The 22,600-nt window shown below is 42.0% G+C and overlaps 1 protein-coding gene across 2 annotated transcripts in view; it reads left to right on the plus strand.

Moving 5' to 3' along the window:
• Nucleotides 1-22,600, plus strand: part of itpr3 (inositol 1,4,5-trisphosphate receptor, type 3) — a 324,911-nt gene that overhangs the window by 296,248 nt on the left and 6,063 nt on the right. For both annotated transcript variants that reach the window (XM_086011397.1, XM_086011396.1), the window contains exons 48-56: nt 1,394-1,586; nt 4,178-4,303; nt 5,485-5,657; nt 7,230-7,394; nt 8,207-8,399; nt 9,149-9,250; nt 11,868-11,992; nt 14,803-14,968; nt 17,319-17,479. In XM_086011397.1, coding sequence (XP_085867523.1) covers nt 1,394-1,586; nt 4,178-4,303; nt 5,485-5,657; nt 7,230-7,394; nt 8,207-8,399; nt 9,149-9,250; nt 11,868-11,992; nt 14,803-14,968; nt 17,319-17,479 — 1,404 coding nt within the window. The remainder of the gene's footprint in view (nt 1-1,393; nt 1,587-4,177; nt 4,304-5,484; nt 5,658-7,229; nt 7,395-8,206; nt 8,400-9,148; nt 9,251-11,867; nt 11,993-14,802; nt 14,969-17,318; nt 17,480-22,600) is intronic.

Raw genomic sequence — 22,600 nt, forward strand, 5'->3', positions numbered from 1 at the left:
TGGCCAATCAGTTCACTTGATTATAATAATCTACAGTAATAAATCTACGCAGCTCTTTGTCACCTCCTAGAGGATTCTTTTCAAGTAACCTGAACCGGTCTCTCAGTGCAGGCAACTGGCAGTAAATTTGAAATGGTGAGAAAACAAAATCCCTAATACCCATCTGAATCCCTAGGTATGTTATTGCTTGGTAACTCCTTCTAATGTGTGTGTTTTCTGATGTGTAATCACTCCCAGATTTTTATTGGCCTGGAATTTGCGGTCAGTGGCGAAGCAATGGCGCTCGCCGCTGACCTCTAAGACAGCTGCCCACAAAAATCTAGCACTCACTATGACAAGGATTTCACTTTTCCTGACATTAGTTTGAATCTGGCATCAAGTCAAGCGAATCTCTAGCATCCAGCAACAGTGGTGTCATCAAGTAGGCTAAACAGCCAATCACATTGAAGAATTGTCACAGACAGCAAACCAGGAAGTAAAATGCACAGATTATAATTTACTTTTTTAAATAAATTTTACAGAGAACGAAATAAAGATTGGGACATACACATAGGATTAAGGTAGAAGCTGAAATATTATAAACAAACTTTTAAATAAAAAATTATTATATTAAAACCCATTTGATTCTCATTAATGGAAAAATGTGGCATCCCACCAATATATAATTAGTTTTTCAGGGCCAGAACGGTTGTTCAGCAGTCAATACACCGTTAAAAACCGAGTTACACCTCTTTCAACAAGGCTTCACTTTTTCGTGGGGGGAGGAGGGGTGGTGGGGGTTTAACAGCGATATTCCAACGTAATAGTGGAAGTTTGCATTGGGCTCTGGGGAGTTCCATAGCGCAACCTGTGGAGGAGCAGGGAATGACTGACAGCAACTCCTGGATTTCCGCAATTATCTGCGCATGCACTGACTCCAGAAGTTGCTGTCGTTTTCAGAGGAGTAATGACGGCGAACGCCATTACCACTGCAAAATCCAGACCATTATTTACTATCTAGTGCAATGTGAAGTACTTCAGGAAAAACTGAGCTGGACACTTTGGAGTGGCTGGAATCATATAACACAAACTGACAGGATTGGTAGCAGATATGGCAGGGTGGTTGTGTTCTTCACTGCTGGACCTGATTCAGCAATTTAGAGTCAAGGATCAACTGAGGCTCCTTGGTGGCCAAAAGTAATCGAATCACAGCATGTCCAGTGAATAAATACAATCCGATTTAATCATTTTAAATTTTTGAAGTGTAAAAGCAATGTTTTGAAGTTGATTTTATTTGCAGCAGCTTATTTTTATGTATCCTCAAGATAATAAAAACTGGAGGCCAGGCAGCTATTAAGGATGCGTGGTGTCAGTCTGTTTAACTGCATTTTCCAACTGTGTTTGTGGTCACCAGATTATTCGGAATGACCGAAATATGGAGCAGATTGTATTCCCCGTGCCAACTATTTGTGAATACATAACAAATGAATCAAAGCATAGAGTGCTCAACACTACAGAACAGGATGAGCAAGGCAGCAAAGTCAGTGACTTCTTTGAAAAGACTAATTTTTTATACAACGAGATGATTTGGCAAAAGAAACTCAGAAGTAAGACCATTTTGAAAGATTTTCTTTGTTTCAGAGTCAATTCAAAGATTCATTGTTGTCTGGAATTTGTGTTGTGAAAAAGAGAATTTGCTGCATAGGGATACTGGACTAATCCACAGTGTGTAGAAAAAGGCAGCAATGGCACTATTGTACTTTTACAATTGTTTTGGAAGAGAAGGGACACACTGAAAAGGTTCTAAAATGTAGAGAATAGAATTTAAAAACGAGGTGCTTAGAATTCAGGAAGGACTATTTCATACAAATGGATTTAATTTCCTCATTATGTATTTGTTGTGCAATAGTTAAGGCATTCGTGGTAGTTCCTGTCTGCATATTTTAATGCAGTTGTTGGCACATTTATTTTAAGATAGTGCAGGAATTTATGTGAATGCATTTACCAATGTGTTAAAAATAATGCACAAGGAAAATTAAACCCAAAAATGTAGTAATGATATGAAGTTAACAGAGAACGCCGTTCAACCAAATAGTATGAAGTATGAGGGAAAAGTAAGTGTCTGTACGAAATGACAGAAATTAAATGACTGGAACAACAATGTTTAAACAGAACTTGTTCTTAAGGAAAAATAATTTAATCACAGATTCTTTCAGAATAATTTCACTTTGGAGAGTTTATTAAATTATTTGGCTTGTACTAATATTTGAAGCTAATATAGTTGCATATTTTTCAGTTAAATCCCACCCTTCTAGAATACAATATTCAAACTGTGCTATTAAAAATTAAACTAAAGCATGACTTGGAATCAATCATGTTCTACAGATGTGGAAAGATCTCATTCAAAAGTTAAAGAATACTCAGAAAGAGGATCATTGGGTTGGGGTTTCAAATCATTCCAAAGTGCAGTGTGTTAAACAATTGTACACTGTAGTACTGTTTGTATTTTCACTAAAGTGAACGTTCATCTTTGAAGCGATGATACCACAAATAAACAAAGAACAAGTCTCTTTGTGTAATGCTCTTTCCTTCACCCTGAATTTCCTCATCCCTTTCATGAAGGTAGTGATGTACTGGAGTACAATTCACAGGTGCAAACCCTGGTACCAAGTGGCCCTTCTTCACAAGTGAGCCCCCACAGAGAGTGTTCACAGACTAGTCTCCATGATTGGCATTAGAGCTGAACCCCATCCTGTTTGTTAATGTTCACACACACACACACACACTCTTGGTACTTTTCAGCATGGTTCGCTGGATAACAATCAGGAGTGGAAGCCTTGCTGATTTTCCCTCCCTAGCCTGGGGGAATGGATGCGAGTTGTGTGTGTGCCCCTCCTCCCCTCCACTGCACCCCCCCTCCTCTGCCCCCCCTCCCAATACCCAATATCTGTCTAAGATTTGCTCACATAGCACAGATCACGGATTGGACTGGGAGCATGAGGGTTAATTCTGCAATTCCGTGATCTATGACTCCCAGCAGATAGTCAACGTTGCAGCGTACGAGTTGGGGGAATGAGAGCTTACTGTGTTGCATCCCTGTCTCTGACCTAATCTCCTTTGGAGAATGGCTTCCCCACTGATATTAAGAAGTTAACTGTAGTGTATTTATTCACTGAGCCTTCAGGATAATCTTTATCCTCATTACAGTATTCCACTTCCTACTTGTAAGTTATTGCAGAATGGGCATGTAAATTGCAAATTAATTTCAATATAGATGTGTGAGGTGGTGCATTTTGGTAGGAGGAGTAAAGAAGCCACCTACTCCTTGGAAAATAAGAGTCTAAATGGGGCAGAGGCGCAAAAGTATCTCTGGATACAGATATCATTAAAAGTAGCAACGCAGCTTAACAAAGCCATAAACAGGGCAAACAAAGCGCTGGGGTTCATTTCTAGAGGAATCGAATTAAAAAGCAGAGAAGTTCTGTTAACCTTATATAGAACCTTGGTTAGGCCACACATGGAGTACTGTGCACAATTCTGGTCTCCATATTACAGAAACGATATAGAAGCACTGGAGAAGGTGCAAAAAAGATTTACAAGAATCATACCAGGACTGAGAGGGTGCAATTATCAGGAAAGACTGAACAGGCTGGGGCTCTTTTCTCTTAAAAAGGAGAAGACTGAGAGGTGACCTGATGGATAAAATTATGAAGGGGTTCGATAGGGTAGACGTAGAGAAAATGTTTCCACTTGTAGGAGAGCCCAAAACTAGGGGCCATAAATATAAGATCGTCACTAATAAATCCAATAAGAAGCTGCTTTACTAAATGGAGTGATTGAGGCAAATAGCATTGATGCATTTAAGGGGAAGCTAGATAAGTCCATGAGGGAGAAAGGAATAGAAGGATATGTTGATCGGGTGAGATGAAGTAAATAGAGTGGGAGGAGGGTCGTGTGGAGCATAAATGCTGACTGGCTTGTTTCTGTGCTGTAAATTCTATGTATGGAATTCTATTGTGTGATGGGAATTCAGCATTCAAGGGGGTTCAGGAGAAATCTTGGTAAACACTCAAATTGAATTTTAATAGAGAATTGAAGCAGCAAATCTTTGTGCACTCACTGATTAGATGGAATTATCTCCAGCAAATATTTTATAGATTGCAAATTTTTATAAGTATTGTCCCTTTTTTTTTGTTAGGCATGCCCCTGCTGTACTGGTTCTCCAGGAGGATGTCACTGTGGGGCAGCATCTCCTTCAACCTGGCTGTGTTTATCAACCTGGTCATTGCCTTCTTCTATCCATATGGAGAAGACACTTCAATGGGTAGGCAATCATGGATTATTTGAATGTTTAAAATGTCCATCTGGATAGATTATGAATGATTGTCTGTGAATAATTTGGCTAGCATTTAATCAAGGACTTATCTGACTTAAATTTTGAAAGGCAAAGTCCAAATACTTTGTCATCCGAATAAAGAGATTAAGTTATGTTGTTTCATTTGCTATTTACTCTCTCTTATGTTTATTCTAATATGTATTTTCTATGGTGTGCCTTGATAAAGTTCAAACAGCACTAATAACAGTTAAAAATAATGGAAAATCACATTGATAAAGACTGTAAGGACCAATTATGCTGTCACTGTTGGAGCACAGTACATCTGTTCTTTAACTCTAAACCACAGGCTCCTCTTGTAATGAGATTCTGGGATGAGAGGGTTGCTCTATGAGGAGAGATTGAGTAGATTGGACCTATACCCTCTGGAGTTTAGAAGAATGAGAGGTGATCTCATTGAAACTTATAGGATTCTGAGGGGGATTGACAGGGTAGATGCTGAGAGGTTGTTTCCCTTGGTTGGAGAGTCCCAGGATAAAGGGTTGGTCATTTAGGACTGAGATGAGGAGGTATTTCTTCACTCAGAGTTGTGAATCTTTGGAATTCTTTACCCCAAAGGGCTGTGGATGCTGAATTGTTGAGTATATTCAAGGCCGAGATAGATAGACTTTTGGACTCTAGCAGAATCAAGGGATATGGAGATTGGGCGGGAAAGTGGAGTTGAGGTTGAAGATCAGCCATGATCTTATTGAATGGCGGAGCAGGCTCGAGGGGTCATGTGGCCTACTCCTGCTCCTAATTATTATGTTCTTATGAGATGCTTAGGTGAAGGGACTTGATCCATAACCCAGCATACCACAAAGGTTGAAAAGAATAAGAAAAAAGACAAGTAGAGAAGACAATAAATAATGGTTAAATGACATCAAGCTTAGATTTTTTAAGCCTGAGAGAAGGGGTTCCACTGCTTTGATAACCAAATTTGATTTGGAACGACAGCCATGTAAGGTGCAGTTAGCTGCTGCAGAAATTGTATTGCCAGTATCCTACAGGCATAATCTGAAGGCACACCTCAATGATTAGAAAGAAGATTATAACATGCTTTGTTATTCAATAAAAAATACATTAGGTCAAGAAACACAGCAACAATTTGTTTTCTATTTTTCTTCTTGCAGGAGCCCTGGATTCATCCTTTCTCTCACTTATTTTTTGGGGTGTAATATGTTTCTTAGTAGTTTCTGTGCTTTCCAAGCGATATGGCCTCAGGCCATTAATAATAGCACTGATAATTCGATCTATATATTACATTGGAATAGGCCACACATTGTTTACACTGGGATTACTTAATGTAAGTATGAAGCTGATTAATTGCAAACTTTTATGTTGAATTATGCAAAACATATGCTCACTTGCTTGGATTGAATAAATATTAATTCCACAATAATCCCTATTGCCAAAACAACGGTTCTCCTATAACATCTATGGTTTTCATTCTATTTTTTAGTTGACTAATGTATTATTTGATGCAATAGCTGGATAATTATCTAGAGAATCCTAAAAAAAAATCAGTACAAGGTGCCCTCACTTCGCAATTAGCGGACAAATGGGTGGTCATAGGAATTGCATCTAAAAGTGATGCTGGCATTTACCCACGCTCGACAAAAGACTTCACATTTCAATTTGTTTGCTGGAGTAATTTGGCAAAGTGCCAAGATCCTTGTACACATCCTCCATTTAATTACTTTGAGGATTACCTGATATATGGGCTTAAGTGAACAGATAATCACCCACCTGAAAAATCAAATACACAACAGGAGAGCACGTGACTCGGCGTGTTAGTTAGTTAAGGAGATAAGAGGATTCATTCAATCTGAAGAGACAAATTGGATAACTCTTAACACATGCATGTATCTCAGGCCAGTGCTGTCTCATTTTACAGAAAATTAAAGAACCAGACCTAAATTAGATGAATTAGTATATGCATTGACTGGTGTGAAAAGAATGAATAAGAAATAAGAAAATTACATTTAACTTTAACTCAGTAGTAGGGGAAAAGAACTTGAATTTATTTAGTGCGTTAGCACATCTCACGGTATGTCAAAACATTTCACAACAGTGACTGTTGTTATGTAGATATGCATGGTAGCCATTTTTCACATATTAAGATGCCACAAACAAAATAAAATAATGACAATCTGTTTTTTGATGACGGGAGGAATATTAGCAAGGACAATGGGTAATAATGTCTTCAATAAGCTCTATGGGATCTTTAATATCCACTGAACCACAATATCAAGCAGACAGGATCTTGGTTTAACATCTCACCTAAAGGACAGCATCTCTGATAGTGTAGCACTTCCTCAGCAATGTCCTGGAGTGACAGACTAGATTATGTGCTCGCCTAGACTGGGACTTGAATCCTCCACAAAAGTGTTACCAACTGAGCTAAGCTGACACTGAGGCTCCGAATATCCTAGGATCTCAGCATCCAGGGTTCTCCAGCGCTGATCCCATTGGAGTATGCAGCGTCGTTTAAATATCCCACTTCACTAGGACTGCATCTTGGGCGCCCACTAACCCCCGCAGACTCGAAAGTCCAGCAACTGCTATCTTATAGGCGGGCGGGGGGAAGCAGGGGGAGAGGGGGGTGTTTCCAGTATTACATTTAACACCAACAGTAAACCAACAGCACATTCAATAGAAAACCACCATCGCATTCAACAGTAAACCACCATCAAGTCCAACAGTAACCCACCATCACGTTCAACAGTAAATCACCATCACATTCAACAGCAATGGTAAGCCACCACCAATCAACAGAAACAGTATTGCACTTATTTTGCCATACACTTGGAATATTGGAATATTTTTGATGTACATTATTTTTCTATTAATTAATTTTTCTCTTTCTTATATTCAGCTCATCAACAAAATAGTGTATTTGGTTAGTTTTGTGGGCAATGGTGGGAAATTTATCATTGGATACAAAGCCATGATCATGGACATGGCATTCCTTTATCATATTGGATACATAATGACAAGTGTGCTGGGGCTCTTTGTGCATGAGTTTTTCTACAGTATCCTGGTATGTTATATCTTCATTTATGACTATTTTATCCTTAGCTTTTTAATCAGAAAACATTCCACCTCACCTCTGTTGCATTTTGCAATGAGCTCTGGTTAGGTTGAATTGTTGCTTAAAATGTTTTATCTCAATAAAACTTTGCTAGAAGTAAAAAAAAATATTGCATTGAAATTGATGTGGCTTTTTGTCATTAAAGACTGAAACTACACTGCTTGAACATGTATGCAAATTGATTCTGCGTTTCATTCCCTGCTGTCTAACTTTAAAAATATTTCAACTTGGAACTAAATTATGAATCATTCAAGTGATGATTTGTTAATCTAGCTATTTAAAAATGCATAGTTAGTAGAATAGAAATGGTTAGAATCGATGAATTTTATACTCATTAAAATAAGGGAAGCCAGTGCCGAGGAATAGGACATCTTTCCACTTTGTGGACACTGCATCAGCATGAAACAACCCTTGATCAGGCACAGCTCTTCCTTTTGACTGTCTGATTGCAATGATCTCTGTGCTTTCCAAGTCTTCTTCAAATTATTCTTGCTTTTTAAACCACGATCAAAAAACAAATCAGTTCTAACGAAGGGCCTACACCAGAAAGGAAAGGTGCACTGAATGAATATAAATTTTAAATTAATTTTGATTTGGTTTCAATAAACCTCAAATTCAAACCTACATTATCATAGAAATGTATTTGTGGAAAGTTGCTAAATTAGACTATCCTCCTATTCTACGGAGTTCAGAGCGTAGAAATGGCACATTTAAAAACGGAGAAATGTAATCTTACCATATATCTGATTTCTGTATTTCAGCTGTTTGATTTGATCTATAGAGAAGAGACTCTGTTTAATGTCATAAAAAGTGTTACACGTAATGGCCGCTCCATCCTCCTGACAGCTGTGCTTGCTCTCATCCTTGTCTATCTCTTCTCAATTGTGGGCTTCCTCTTCCTAAAGGATGACTTCATTTTAGAAGTTGACAGGTTACCAAGCAGCAAGACACCAGGTAAATATAGTTTGACACAATGGAACTCAATTGTAATTAAGATTCTGAAGCTCTTGGTCATTGGACGGGGTTTTCCGCTTCTGCACCTGTCCGCCTGAGAGATCCCACCCATTCGCTTTAATGGAAATAAATTGTGGAGTGGCAACACAGAAAAGGGAAATCGTGGCCAGTATGTCTGGCATCAACTGCTCGGCCATTCCACTACATACAAACTGACCAGAGTTTTAGAGCCTGGAGTGCATCCATATTTGTTTCTTCTTAGACTTATGTGACATAGGACAGCCTGGTCACAAAGTATATTTCTGCACTAAGATGGTATGACACAAATTAACTAACACAATTCCTTACATCATAATTTCCTCATCTTGGGCCTGTGATCAAGGAGAGACCTTGAGTGCTGTAACGTCGTTCTTCCCCACAGAGAGGAAGGGAAATTATAGGGTTAATTGCACATCTCCTAGTGGCTGATTCATAATCAACATTGTCAAAGGGCTGAGGCCTGAGGGGTGGTAGATGGCACATTGAGACTTAAAGAGAGTAACTTAAATAAATTTGAAAATGGGACAAAAAAAGCCCAATAAAATGAGAAGATATTGTTCAGAGCAAGAATTTTGTGCTGGGACCAAGTGTTGAGGTTAGGAGAACAAAACTGAATTAGGTGCATAGACAAGAAGCTTCAGGCGAGGCAGAACAAGCCATCAGTAAGACAATGTTAAACAGACTGTGTGAAATGTTTCCTTTGTTAATAGGTCCATTTGCAGTACATGGAAGAGCAATAAAGGATTTCATGAACTCATGTGCTGCTGACGATGTTAATTGTTCTGCAGGCATCCAAGACGCTGAGTCACAAGGTCAGCATATTAAAGTTTAATCCACAGGAAAAAATTCTGCACATCTCTCTACAGATCTCATAAACCAAAATGTTGCAGAAGATATATGCTGCATTAGTTTATGAAAATGGTTCCTTTCCTTGTCCCCAGTTTCCTCCCATCTTCTGATTCCTGCAGGACCCATATATTTCCCGTGGTACTGACATCCCTCTGATAACTCACCCGAGTGTTTTCTATTCATGCATGAGCCGACAACAAGTGTCTTTTCACATGTGTAGGTCATCATAGCTGACACCAGGCCTGTTCTCACCTGACTGCCGTACATCTGTATTTTCTGGCAGGAGGAATTAGATAGTCATCAGAAGTGGGAATCTATAGATTTTTCCCATTTTGAAGCCAGGGACACTGAAGCCCCTAGAGATCCCTTAGCTGAGATCAGCTACAAGTGCAGACCAGAATTAAACTTGGAACATTCCTGGAATGACTCAGTACTACAGTCGATGGTGTATTTTGGACACTTGTGTGACCAGAGCAGCTCTAAGACTGTTTTTCAACAATACCTGTACAAGTGGTTGCATTGCTTATGATGAATTCCAGTATAATGTGCATATTGATATTGATGTATTAAAATTTTCCAAAAGCTATCTTTAACAGCGCAAGTATTTAGATTTGAAAATCTATTTTTTGAAAAATCGGAGGTATATGTTTAGTTCTTTTGTTTAGAATTTTAATTTCATTCATCTAGAAAGGTGCAAGAATATACAGTTTAAATTGTGGAGTGGGAAAACACTGCAGATTCAGGTGTGAACTGACAGCCTCAAATTCTTCAATCATGCTCACTTCAAAATTCCTTAGGATACTGGGTGTACAGGATGATTTAGAATTCAAAAGCTTCTTAAACACCCACAGGTATTGAACCACTGTACGCATTCAAATTTGTTAATACAAAAAATGAAGGGAATAGCAGAAACAGAGTTGTGTTTAATTCTGGGCACCGCACTTTAGGAAGGATCTGAAGGCCTTAGAGAGGGTGCAGAAAAGATTTACGAGAATCAGGGATGAGGGACTTCAGTTACGTGGATAGACTAGAGAAGCTGGGGTTGTTCTCATTAGAGCAGCGAAGGTTGAGAGATTTGATAGAGGTGTTCAGAATTATGAGGGGTCTAGACAGAGTAGATAGAGAGAAACTGTTCCCATTGGCGGAAGGGTCGAGAACCAGAGGACACAAATTCAAGGTGATTGGCAGAAGAACCAAAGGCGACATGAGGAAAAACCTTTTTACGCAGCGAGTGGTTAGGATCTGGAATGCACTGCCTGAAAGGGTGGTGGAGGCAGACTCAATCGTGGCTTTCAAAAGGGAATTGGATAAGTACCTGAAGGAAAAAATTTGCAGGCTACGGGGAAAGGGCGGTGGAGTGGGTCTAGCTGACGCGCTCTTACAGAGAGCCAGCACGGGCCCAACAGGCTGAATGGCCTCCTTCTGTGCTGTAATCATTCTATGATTCAGTTAATGGTCTTCCTCATGTGCATTGATTTCATAATCTTGTGTGAATAATAGAATATAAGTTTACAAAAGTTATGTTAAGGCTTTATAATACATTAGTGAGACCACACTTGGACACCACAAAAGGATATACTTACATTAGAAACAGTACAGAAAACAGCAACAAGACTGAAAACAGCAACAAGACTGATCTCGAGTGTAAAGGGAGATGAGCGATGAAAGAAAGATTTCCAACTTATTACATCTTTCTGAAACCCTCATATACAATTATTTTGAAGCTGAATGACAGTTATGTGGGCAAATGTGGCAGCCACATTGTGCAAAGCAAGATCCAATAAACAGCAATGACATGAATAACCCATTAATGATCTTCTGATTGTGGTGACTAAGGAAGGGCTGTTGACTAACAGACCAAGAGAACTCCCTGCTGTTCCTTGAGTAGTGCCATTGGATCATAAATGACCAGCTGAACCACGTCTACAGTAAGGATGGGACATTGTTCATGTGTGGAAAATGTAGCTTCAGTCATATTAGCCTTGCCTTTCCGATCAGCATTATTTTAATGCCAGTGTTAACCCATTTAAAATGAATAGCTTATTCTGGCATTGAAATTAAATTGATTGGAAAATATAGGTTCTTGAGTCATGATGGTGTAGGTCATTTAGTGGCAGGTGATAGGTTCTTCCCATTGCTACTGGTCCTAATCTGAGCCAAACTTTTATGAATGGATACAAGATACTTTCTCACCGAGAGTGAGGGATTATCAGAGTAGAACTCAACCTACTTGCTTTACTGGTCTTGCTCTTCCAGTGACCAGCTACAATTCTAGCATTGGCAGAAGCCTGAAGAGAATTGCCTACCTGTCCTCTCAGTCAGTGTATGAAATAGCTTGTGGTGCAAGAGGGATCTTGGGGAACTAAAATGGATGATTGGCATGGTGGAAGCGAGGAAGATCTCTCCACAAGTGGATTCAGATTATTGGCAGTGCAAGACTCACAACTGAGTAACTTTCATAAAAAATTGACTAAGACCAATTGGCAAAGAGCACATAGTCTAATTAGTAATCATTACATTTTTCAAAGAGCACTGGAGGCAAATTCTAATTTACTTTTGCTGCTACTTCTGTCATTACAGATGAGGAAGAGAGTGACAAAGAGCGTGCCTGTGACACTCTATTGATGTGTATAGTAACAGTACTGAATCATGGTCTGCGTAATGGAGGTGGTGTTGGAGATATACTCAGACAACCTTCAAAAGATGTAAGTAAATCTTCGTAATGAGACAGCTGAAAGCATTTGTCTCTCACCTTTGCAGTTGGAAGTTTAAAATCTAGCACTCAGTAACCACAATTACTTATTGCCCTATATATATAATAAGTGCCAGAAGTACTGAGTTGCCTCTTGAATACCTAAACAGACAAACTCCCTAACCAATGTCAGTAAACATATTTTGAGTATATGCTATATTTCCTCTCCTTCACAAATGTATAAGTTGTTATTTCAATGTTATTACAATAGGAAAGACTGAAACTCATTAGGCCTTTTTGTTTCTCTTCGTTATACCTTGTGTATTAAGTAAAGAACGGTGTGGAACTACCTCAGTATCTATGAAGCAAAATAAAATATTGTAATTCATTTTTGCAATTTTTAATCATTTATATTTTTAAACTTTGTGTAATGTAATCTCCCCCATGCCCCCCCCCCCCACCGCAATTTAAAAAAAAATGTTATCTCCCTCTTTAAGCATTCCCATGCTACCTTCCATTCCCCTCATCAAGAAGGTTGACTTGTACACCAGCTCATCGGCCCCATTAATAGGGCTTATGAACCCGTCACTAAAAAGTATATAAAAGTGACGGGTGATTTAATGCCTGATGTTATCCAATTTCCCGGTGGGAATTTGCCTGTCCCGCTCTTGGCATCGCTTCGGATGGCACAGATGGGAATTGAACAGGCAAACCAACATCCCTCCAGTGTACTGCAATATCACTCTGGCTGTTCTAAATTTTCAACATTGTTTAAATATACAGTCATAAAGTAGTTGTGAGTGGCAGCTGCATCTTCAAGTTAGGCCTGTGGCGATGAATTACCCAGAAGCACATATATGTACATATTTGGGGATGAAGAAAAGCTGAAAGGCTTTTTTTTTAATGTTGTCCAAATAGGGATCAAAGTCTGGAATTGGGAAGAAGGAGATCAAATCTAGAATAATAAACTTTTATTTTCAAAGGATTACAAAGTATTTACAGCACAGAAACAGGCCCTTTAGCCCAACAGGTCCATGCCGGTGTTTATGCTCCACACGAACCTTCTCCCACCCCTCTTCATCTAACCCCATCAACATATCCTTCTATTCTTTTCTCCCTTCTGTGCTTAACTAGCTTCCCCTTGAATTCATCTATGCTATTCATCTCAACTACTCCCCGTGGCAGTGAGTTCCACATTCTAACTATCTGGGTAAAGAAGTTTCTCCTGAATTCCCTATTGAATTTATTAGTGACTATCTTATATTTATGGCAACAGTGGTGAGCGGCCTGCGCGGGACCTCCAGATCGATGCGTGCCTGCGCAGCTTAAGGGGAACGGAACGTTGGTCACGAGTCTACTATGCAGTACCTTATCGAAGGCTTTCTTAGAAATCCAAATATATTACGTCTACTGCATTACCCTAATCTACCCTATCTGTTACTTCAAAGAATTCAGTAAAGTTGGTCAAGCACGACCTTTCCTTTTGGAATCCGTGCTGACTACCCTTTATTATATTTTCAGATTCTAGATGTTTTTCTATTACATCTTTGATGAAGGATTCCACTATCTTTCGTACCACCAATGTTAAGCTAATTGGTCTATAGTTACCTGGACTTGTTCTATCTCACTTTTTATATTTGAGTTTTTTATTCAGAAACATCAGCTTTAAAATAGAAAGGGAATAACAGAAATATTTAACTCAAGATGTTGGAAATTTAAACTGGACAATGACCTTTCTAAAAGGTCAATAAATAAACCTAAGAGTTAGAAAGGGACAAGCCAGGTTATCATAAAACAAAAACAGCTAAAAGGCGTAGAAGAGTAGATCCAGCAAATAGAAAAGAACAGAATTGAAAGATCACAAAGAGGGACAGGGTCAGGAGACCGAGAGAGAGGGGGACAGGGTCAGGAGACAGAGACAGATAGAGAGAGAGAGGGGGCAGGGTCAAGAGACAGAGAGAGAGACAGGGTCAGGAGACAGTGAGAGAGGGTAAGGAGACAGTGAGAGAGAGGGGGACAGGGTCAGGAAACACAAAGAGAGGGACAGGGTCAGGAGACAGAGGGAGGGTCAGGAGACACAGAGAAAGAGGGACAGGGTCAGGAGAGAGAGAGGGACAGGGTCAGGAGAGAGGGACAGGGTCAGGAGAGAGAGAGAGACAGGGTCAGGAGAGAGAGAGAGGGACAGGGTCAGGAGAGAGAGAGAGGGACAGGGTCAGGAGAGAGGGAGGGACAGGGTCAGGAGAGAGAGAGAGGGACAGGGTCAGGAGAGAGAGGGAGGGACAGGGTCAGGAGAGAGGGAGGGACAGGGTCAGGAGACAGAGAGAGAGAGAGGGACAGGGTCAGGAGACCGAGCTGACAGAATTGCAGGGTGGAAAAGGACAAGTCTTGGGAAGAAGCTGGGAAACAGAGACACAGCTAAGAGATGAGAGACAGATATGCTCAGATAAAAATATGGATGAGAATGATTTATTTGGAACATCATGAAATAAATAAGGTAGAAAATAACCAAGAAATATTTACATCACATAGGAAAAGAAACTTAAACTTACAAAGAGAAAGTAAGAAAATTAGTTTGGCAAAGACAGACCTCACTAGGGACTGGGCTAGTTTGTTTAATTGGAAAATGTTTCACTTATTAACTAATTAACATTGAACTCCAAAAGGCCTGAGAAATTTTCAAAATAAAGCAACTTTTGCCTAATACAGTGTCTGAAAAATGATTTTCTGTAACTTTCAAGTTATTTATTCAAATGATTCTGCAGAAACATAGAGACATTGAACGTGCAGATTAAATTCAATCCTGCAATGATTGATTTATTCCAGGAGGCACTGTTTCCCGCCCGTGTTGTCTTTGATCTGCTCTTTTTCTTCATTGTTATCATCATTGTATTGAACCTGATCTTTGGCGTTATCATTGACACCTTTGCTGATTTGAGAAGTGAGAAGCAAAAGAAGGAAGAAGTCCTCAAGTCGACCTGCTTTATCTGTGGTAGGTGCAGACGTCCAATACTTGTTGTGCAACAAATAAATAGAAACAGCCGGTAAAAATGTCTGCTGCAGTAATTTAATGTTCGGGTTGAAAATAATACATTAGCCCAGTTCACTAGTACAATGAAACACCTTCCAGAGGCTACATTAGATTTTTCTTGATCATTTGCTGGTATATATCTTATTTTGACACGTTGGCTGAAATGTCATGATTTTCAGATAATGCACATATAAAATAGATGTAAAGGGATTAAATGTGTTACTTCTATTTCTTACATAAGGTACAGAGTTGTCAGTGCTGGGAACATGATGGTGAAATGTGTGATCAACAATAATAGCACCAATCGCAAACCTATTTAAACACATGGAGCTGCATTTATTTTTCAGTGACTTGCATCAAAATAGGTTGCAGTTTAGAGCTAAAATGAGTAACTGTCACTCCCAGTGACTGATACTTGGCGGGTCTGGATCTCTATGTACCAGACTTATTATAAAACTATCATTTGTGACAAAAAAGTATTTAAATAATGTTGCATTGTCAGATTATATACACCTGTAAGTATCCTTAATATTTCCAGTGCACATGGTATGACTGAAAATAAAATTATCCCTGTTCTCTTACCCATTGCTGGGATCGTGCAGGCCAAAGAGCTTTTTGTTTAGGGTTTCCATGCAACCAATAGTTCAATCTCTCCTGAAAGACAGAGGCTCAAGTTTTCCAAAGTGTCAAAGAGTGTGCACTTGAGTCATACAGTCCAAAAGATCCCAGGTTTTAATCCCAATGTGTGAGGAGTTAGCTGACCTCAACTGGGGTGGCAGGATGGAGGCAACAATTGATCTGAGCATCCCTTGGCTGAAGAGGGTGGATGTGCCAAGGTAACCACTCCTGATTGTTATCCAGTGACCCCTGCTGGAACATGCACATGTATGGACACTGGGTGAAGACAGGATTGGGATCAGCAGTGATGCCTCTATGGTACAATAGCTCGTAGACAGAAACATAGAAGATAGGAGCAGGAGTAGGCCATTTGGCCCCTCGAGACTGCTCCACCATTCAATGAGATCATGGCTGATAATCCAAACTCAGTACCCTGTCCCTGCCTTCTCCCAATATCCCTTGATCCCTTTAGCCTTAAGAAATATATCTAACTCCTTCTTGAATATATTTAATGAATTCACCTCAACTGCCTTCTGTGGTAGAGAATTCCACAGGTTCAACACTCTGGGTGAAGAAATTCCTTCTTATCTCTGTCCTAAATGGCTTACCCCTTATCCTTAGACTGTGACCCCTGGTTCTGGACTTCCCCGCCATCGGGAACATCCTTCCTGCATCTAGTCCGTCTAGTCCTGTTAGAATTTTATAAGTTTCAATGAGATCCCCTCTCATTCTTCTAAACTCCAGTGAGTATAAGCCCAATCAACCCAATGGGGACGTTTTACTACGTTAAAGGCGCTACATAAATGCAAGTAGTTGTTGTGGACACTGACTATCTGTCTAGGCTCATGTGCACAATGGTTATTTATAGGCCAAGTATTAATATACATACTCCAAGTTAGTGGAAAAGAACTATTGCCTGTGGAACTGTACCTCAGCGCACGTCAATGCCTTTGGGGTGGGTGGGGAATTTACAAAAAAAAGTGTGTCAAATAAAGTACCTGTTTAAAAAGCAGTTAGAAATTATATTAATTACCTGTAACTCTCAGATTCAAGAAAATCTAAGAAAACTCCTTCCTTCCCATGCCGACTGGTTTTCTTTGTTTTCAGCACCGGCTCCATGATAAACATTAATATTACAGATATAAAGTTACATCTAACATCAGGAATAACTACCAACTACAGTGCAGTTATGCAAAAAGTAAACGCTGGGAATTTTCTCTTTGCTGTCACTTCAGCCAAAGATCAGCAGAAACCCTATTTACACAGGGAACCCCCAAGGATTTCCTGGCGACAAAGATTCAAATGCTTTGCCAGTGCCTCCAGCGGCAAGCAGCTCGAGAGTTGCTTTTTTCCCCTGGGCCAACAGTAAGTAGCACATGTGAATGGAACCTTTCTGCAATGACCGTTGCCGGATGCTGCCATTTTCTTTCTTGCTATGTGCAGGTTGGCATTGAGAGAGGCCCACCATCGGGATATTAAAAGTTGCAGTTGTGACTTGTCACCGTGTGCATTGTTCTGCTGTTGCCGCTGGTGCTCTGAAATCCACGCCACAGTGGAAACGAGGCAAATTCAGACGAGTGGGAGCTAAAACATACGACAGAACCAGAAATAATCTGCAGTTTGAACGAACCATTTTCTGGGCTCGGTAACTTTATTTTTTCTGGAAGTAACAGTCTTGTTTTGTTTTGTGCAGGCCTTGAGCGAGATAAGTTTGACAACAAGACAGTATCATTTGAAGAGCACATTAACAATGAACACAATATCTGGAATTACTTGTACTTCATCGTATTGGTTCATGTCAAAAAAAGAACTGATTACACAGGTCCGGAGAGCTACGTTGCTCAAATGATAAAGGTAATATTTTCATAAAACCAAGTATTGTATTGAGCTTCATCTTGTAGCTGTCAACACAATTTGCTGCTGCATAAATTTGTATACTTACTAATAGAAGAGGCTGTGTGGTGCCTTCTGACCTGCGAGTCCCAGGTTCCAATCTAGCTCAGATCAATGGGATGACGGTATCTTTACCCTGCTGGCTGAAATGAATTTAGGCAATCACATCCTGTTTCTACATGTATGAGCAGAAATTAAAAACATAACTGCCCCTAATTCAGCAAATAATCCGCACAAAATTGGCAATGTCCGTCAGAGAGGCCATAAAATGGCTGGTTGGGCCGTGGAAAAATTCAGTCTGATGCATTAAGTGCACTTCTGAGGTTGAGGTTGTTGTGGCAGAGTTGAGGGAAGCCTTATTCTGTAGCTGACCATATTATACCTGACCTAAGATTATTTGATGTTGACTCCAGTCTGTCAGTCAGCTTTCATGGCCATATGCTCAGTCTAAAGTTAGTCATGTCACTGGGGCAGACACACACAATGAAATGCCACCTGTCATTTCTTGTTATTTTACGACCTGTTTCATGGACTATTCTTACAATGTTCTGGCTTCTGTTTGTATAGGAGTTTGAACAGTTCAGTTTAGACTCTGGAACAGTTCCCATGGATTGGAGGATAGCTAATGTCACCCCACTATTTAAAATGGGTGGTAGAGAGAAAACGGGGAATTATAGACCGGTAAGCCTGACATCGGTAGTGGGGAAAATGCTAGAGTCCATTATAAAAGATGTAATAGCAGAGCACTTGGAAAACAGGACCCCAGCTATTCACAATATATATTAATGATCTAGACGAGGGAACTAGATGTAATATCTCCAAGTTTGCAGACGACACAAAGCTGGGTGGGTGTGTGTGCTGTGAGGAGGATGCAGAGAAACTCCAGTACGATTTGGACAGGTTGGGTGATTGGGCAAATGCAGTATAATGTGGATAAATGCGAGGTTATCCACTTCGGTGGCAAAAACAGGAAGACAGATTATTATCTGAACGGCAATAGATTGGGAAAAGGGGAAGTGCAACGAGACCTGGGTGTCCTTGTGTACCAGTCGCTGAAGGTAAGCATGCAGGTGCAGCAGGCGGTTAAGAAGGCAAATGGTATGTTGGCCTTCATAGCGAGAGGATTTGAGTACAGGTGCAAGGATGTCTTGCTGCAGTTGTACAGGGCCTTGGTGAGACCACACCTTGTAGTTTTGGTCACCTTATCTGAAGAAGGATGTTCTTGCCATGGAGAGAGTGCAGTGAAGATTCACCAGACTGATACCTGGGATGTCAGGAATGACGTATGAGGAGAGATTGGGTCGATTAGGCTTATACTCGCTGGAGTTTAGAAGAATGAGAGGGGATCTCATTGAAACTTATAAAATTCTAACAGGACTAGACAGACTAGATGCAGGAAGGATATGATAGCAAAATACTGCAGATGTTGGAAATCCGAAATAACAACAGAAAATGCTGGAAAAACTCAGCAGGTCAGGCAACATCCGTGGAGAGAAATTTGAGTTGACACTGCCCTCGACCGTGTCAGTTCTATCTCCCGCACTTCTGCCCTCACCCCTGCCCCGCCCTCCTGGAACCACGATAGGGTTCCCCTTGTCCTCACCTTTCACCCCACCAGCCTCCACATTCAACGGATCATCCTCCGGCATTTCTGCTACCTCCAAAGTGATCCCACCACCAAACGTATCTTTCCCTCCCCTCCCCTTTCAGCATTCCGCAGGGACCGCTCCCTCCGAGACACCCTAGTCCACTCCTCTATCACCCCAAACAGCCCTTACCCTTCGCCTGGCACCTTCCCGTGAAAGCGGAGGAGATGTAACACCTGCCCCTATACCTCCCCCCTTCCCACTGTCCAGGGCCCCAAACACCCCTTCCAGGTGAAACAGCGATTTACTTGTACTTCTCACAATCTAGTATACTGTATTCGCTGCTCACGATGCGGCCTCCTCTACATTGGGGAGACCAAACGCAGATTGGGTGACCGCTTTGCGGAACACCTCCGTTCAGTCCGTAAGGGTGACCCCGAGCTTCCGGTCGCCTGTCATTTTAGTTCACCACTCCATTCCCACTCGGACCTCACCGTCCTTGGCCCCTTGTGATGTTCCACGGAAGCTCAACGTAAACTCGAGGAACAGCACCTCATCTTCCGATTAGGCACTCTGCAGCCTTCCGGACTCAATATCGAGTTCAACAATTTCAGATCATAAGCTCGGCCCCCATTTCATTTTTTCTTGTAATTTTTCCACTCCTTTTCCCCCCCCCCCTTTCCTTTTGTTTCTCTCTCACACCTGGCAGCTATCTTTTGCCCTGCCAGTACACTTTACACCTGATGTCAGCCTATTACCATCTCGTCTAGCTTCTAATCTCTTTTACTTCTTTTGTTTCTTTTATTCTTTTGTCCGATCGCAGCCCTGCCTTCGATCTAGTTTCTTTTCTTTCCAGTTTTGAAGAAGGGTTCGACCCGAAACGTCAACTCAAATTTCTCTCCACGGATGTTGCCTGACCTGCTGAGTTTTTCCAGCATTTTCTGTTGTTATGCAGGAAGGATATTCCTGATGGCGGGGGAGTCCAGAACCAGGGGACTCAGTCTAAGGATAAGGGGTAAGCCATTTAGTACTGAGATGAGGAGGAATTTCTTCACCCAGAGAGTGGTGAACCTGTGGAATTCTCTGCCACACAAGGCAGTTAAGGCCAATTCATCTATATATATATATGTAAAACTGTCTGTCTGTCTGGCTATACAATCAAAAGTTGTAGAGCGTACCTACACATATGTTATATCAAAAGAAAGCTTATCATTAGGGGACTCTCATAGGCGTATTTACTTTTTTGGTCGGACAAAAATTGTGCCGACGGTATCCAAAAAACGTTCAAAATTCCGCTCATTAGCATCGAGTGGGGGCGGGTTCATTGCGTGTGCGGGCGGGCCATCCTAGAGTTGAGTGACGTGACGATTGACCAATCCTACAGTTCAGTGACCTGACGGTTGACCAATCGGTGCGTGTGTGGGCGGGCCTTATCATTCTGAACTGAGGTGAGTGTCAGCCATCTTGATTCGTAAGTTTATTTTTTTTCCCACTTTCTGCGTGTTTCTTTTCAAATATAGATTTCCAGCAAAAAAAAAGTTGCTTTTAAAACACACATTGTTTTTAAAAAAAGTTAATTAATTTGTAAATCTTTTCTCTAACCTCTATAATTTTCCTACCTTTCACCGTTTTTGCAGGCCTGGAAGCCTGGGCCTCTGTTGCCCAGCCACGCCCGAGCAAGGCACCGCCCCTCCCGCTGAGCCCGCCCCGCGATCGCCGCCATCTTTGTAAAGGCTGGCGGCGCGGGACTGGGCCGAGCGTAGCCATCGCCGCCATTTTGGTAAAGGCTGGCGGGGCGGGAGGGAGCCTAGCGGGAGGTGAGTTGCGGTCACCGCGGGGCTCGGGCTCAGCTGATCGGGCGCTCATCAGGGGTCGGCCCGCAACACATCGACCGGAGGAGCGGCGGCTCTCTCTCTCCTCCCCCCCCCCCCCCCCCCCCGCGGCTCGGGCGGGGGGCCGGTGCTCGGGAGGGCAGGGCTCGGGAGGCCGGCGCTCGGGAGAGCGGGAAGGGAGGGGAAGGGTTACCCCGGCAACCAGGCCCGGCCCCCTCTCACAGCCTCAAGCCGGCTCACGCCCGTTCCCGGGGCTTGGCTCCAGCCGCAATCGGCGGTCTTGAAGCTGGGGCTCGGGGGGCGGGGGGCGGGGCTCGGGCTGACCGGGGCGCTGCGCTCGGCTGGGCCATGTCAGTGCGTGGGGCGGCACGGAGCTCCGCGGAGCCATCGCCGACAGAGGGGAGAGGGTCTGCTGGCTCCCCCCTCCCTTTCTCCCCCCCCTCCCTTTCTCCCTTCCCCCCTCCCCTCTCCCCCCAGCCGCTCTCTCTCTTCCAACAACAACATGCCCTCAAAAAACCCTCGGCACCGCCGGGCACTCCAGCTAGTTAAATATATTCAAGAACGAGTTGGATATATTTCTTGAGGTTAAAGGGATCACAGAAATCACAGAAACCACACAGTGCAGATAGAGGCCATTTCGGCCCATCGAGCCTGCACCGACACATATCCCACCCGATCCCCGTAACCCCTACACCAACACATATCCCACCCTATCCCCGTAACCCCACGTATTTAATCCCCCTAACACTAAGGGTCAATTTATCATAGCCAATCAACCTAACCCGCACATCTTTGGACTGTGGGAGGAAACCGGAGCACCCGGAGTAAACCCACGCAAACACGGGGAGAATGTGCAAACTCCACACAGACAGTCACCCGAGGCTGGATTCGAACCCGGGTCCCTGGCGCTGTGAGGCAACAGTGCTAACCACTATGAAGGGATATGGGGAGAAGACAGGGACAGGCTACTGAATTTGGATGATCAGCCATGATCACATTAAATGGCGGAGCGGGCTCGAGGGGCCGAATGGCCTACTCCTGCTCCTATCTTCTATGTTTTCATAGTTATGCTCCTAAGCTTAATGTCCTCATTATACTACGGTTTTCATGTCCAATTTGGTTTCTTTTGAACATTAGAGTGCGGCTCAAGTGCCTGCACATTTGTATTCCAGGTTGTAAAGGAGAAAAGGAGTGTTGCTGGCTGCAAGCAGTGTGCCCTGGTAGACAAGTCAGGTGGCATTGATCAAGTTCAGCCGTAGCTCAGTGGTAGACTCTGAATGCGAAGGTTGTGGGTTAACGTCCCACTCCAGAGATTTAGGTACTGTAGTACTGAAGGAATGCTGCACGGTTGAAGGTGCTGTCTTTTGGATTAGACGTTAAACCGAGGCCCCATGTGCCTGCACAGGTGGCATTATTTGAAGAAGAATCGGGGAGTTCTCCCAGTGTCCTGCCTAATATTTATTGCTCGACTAATGCTATTAAAACAGACTATCTGGTGATTTATTTAATTGCCGTTTGTGGGACCTTGTATGAGATTTGGTTGCTGTATTTGCCTACAAAACAACAATGACTACATTTCAAAAGTACTTAATTGGCTATGAAGCACTTTGGGGATGTCCTGAGTAAGTGAAAGGCACCATATAAATGCAAGTTCTTTCCTTCAA

This window comes from Somniosus microcephalus, chromosome 18 (genome assembly GCF_052327205.1).
Source record: "Somniosus microcephalus isolate GS21.2 chromosome 18, FLI_Smic_1.0, whole genome shotgun sequence".
NCBI classification, from domain to species: Eukaryota; Metazoa; Chordata; class Chondrichthyes; order Squaliformes; family Somniosidae; genus Somniosus; species Somniosus microcephalus.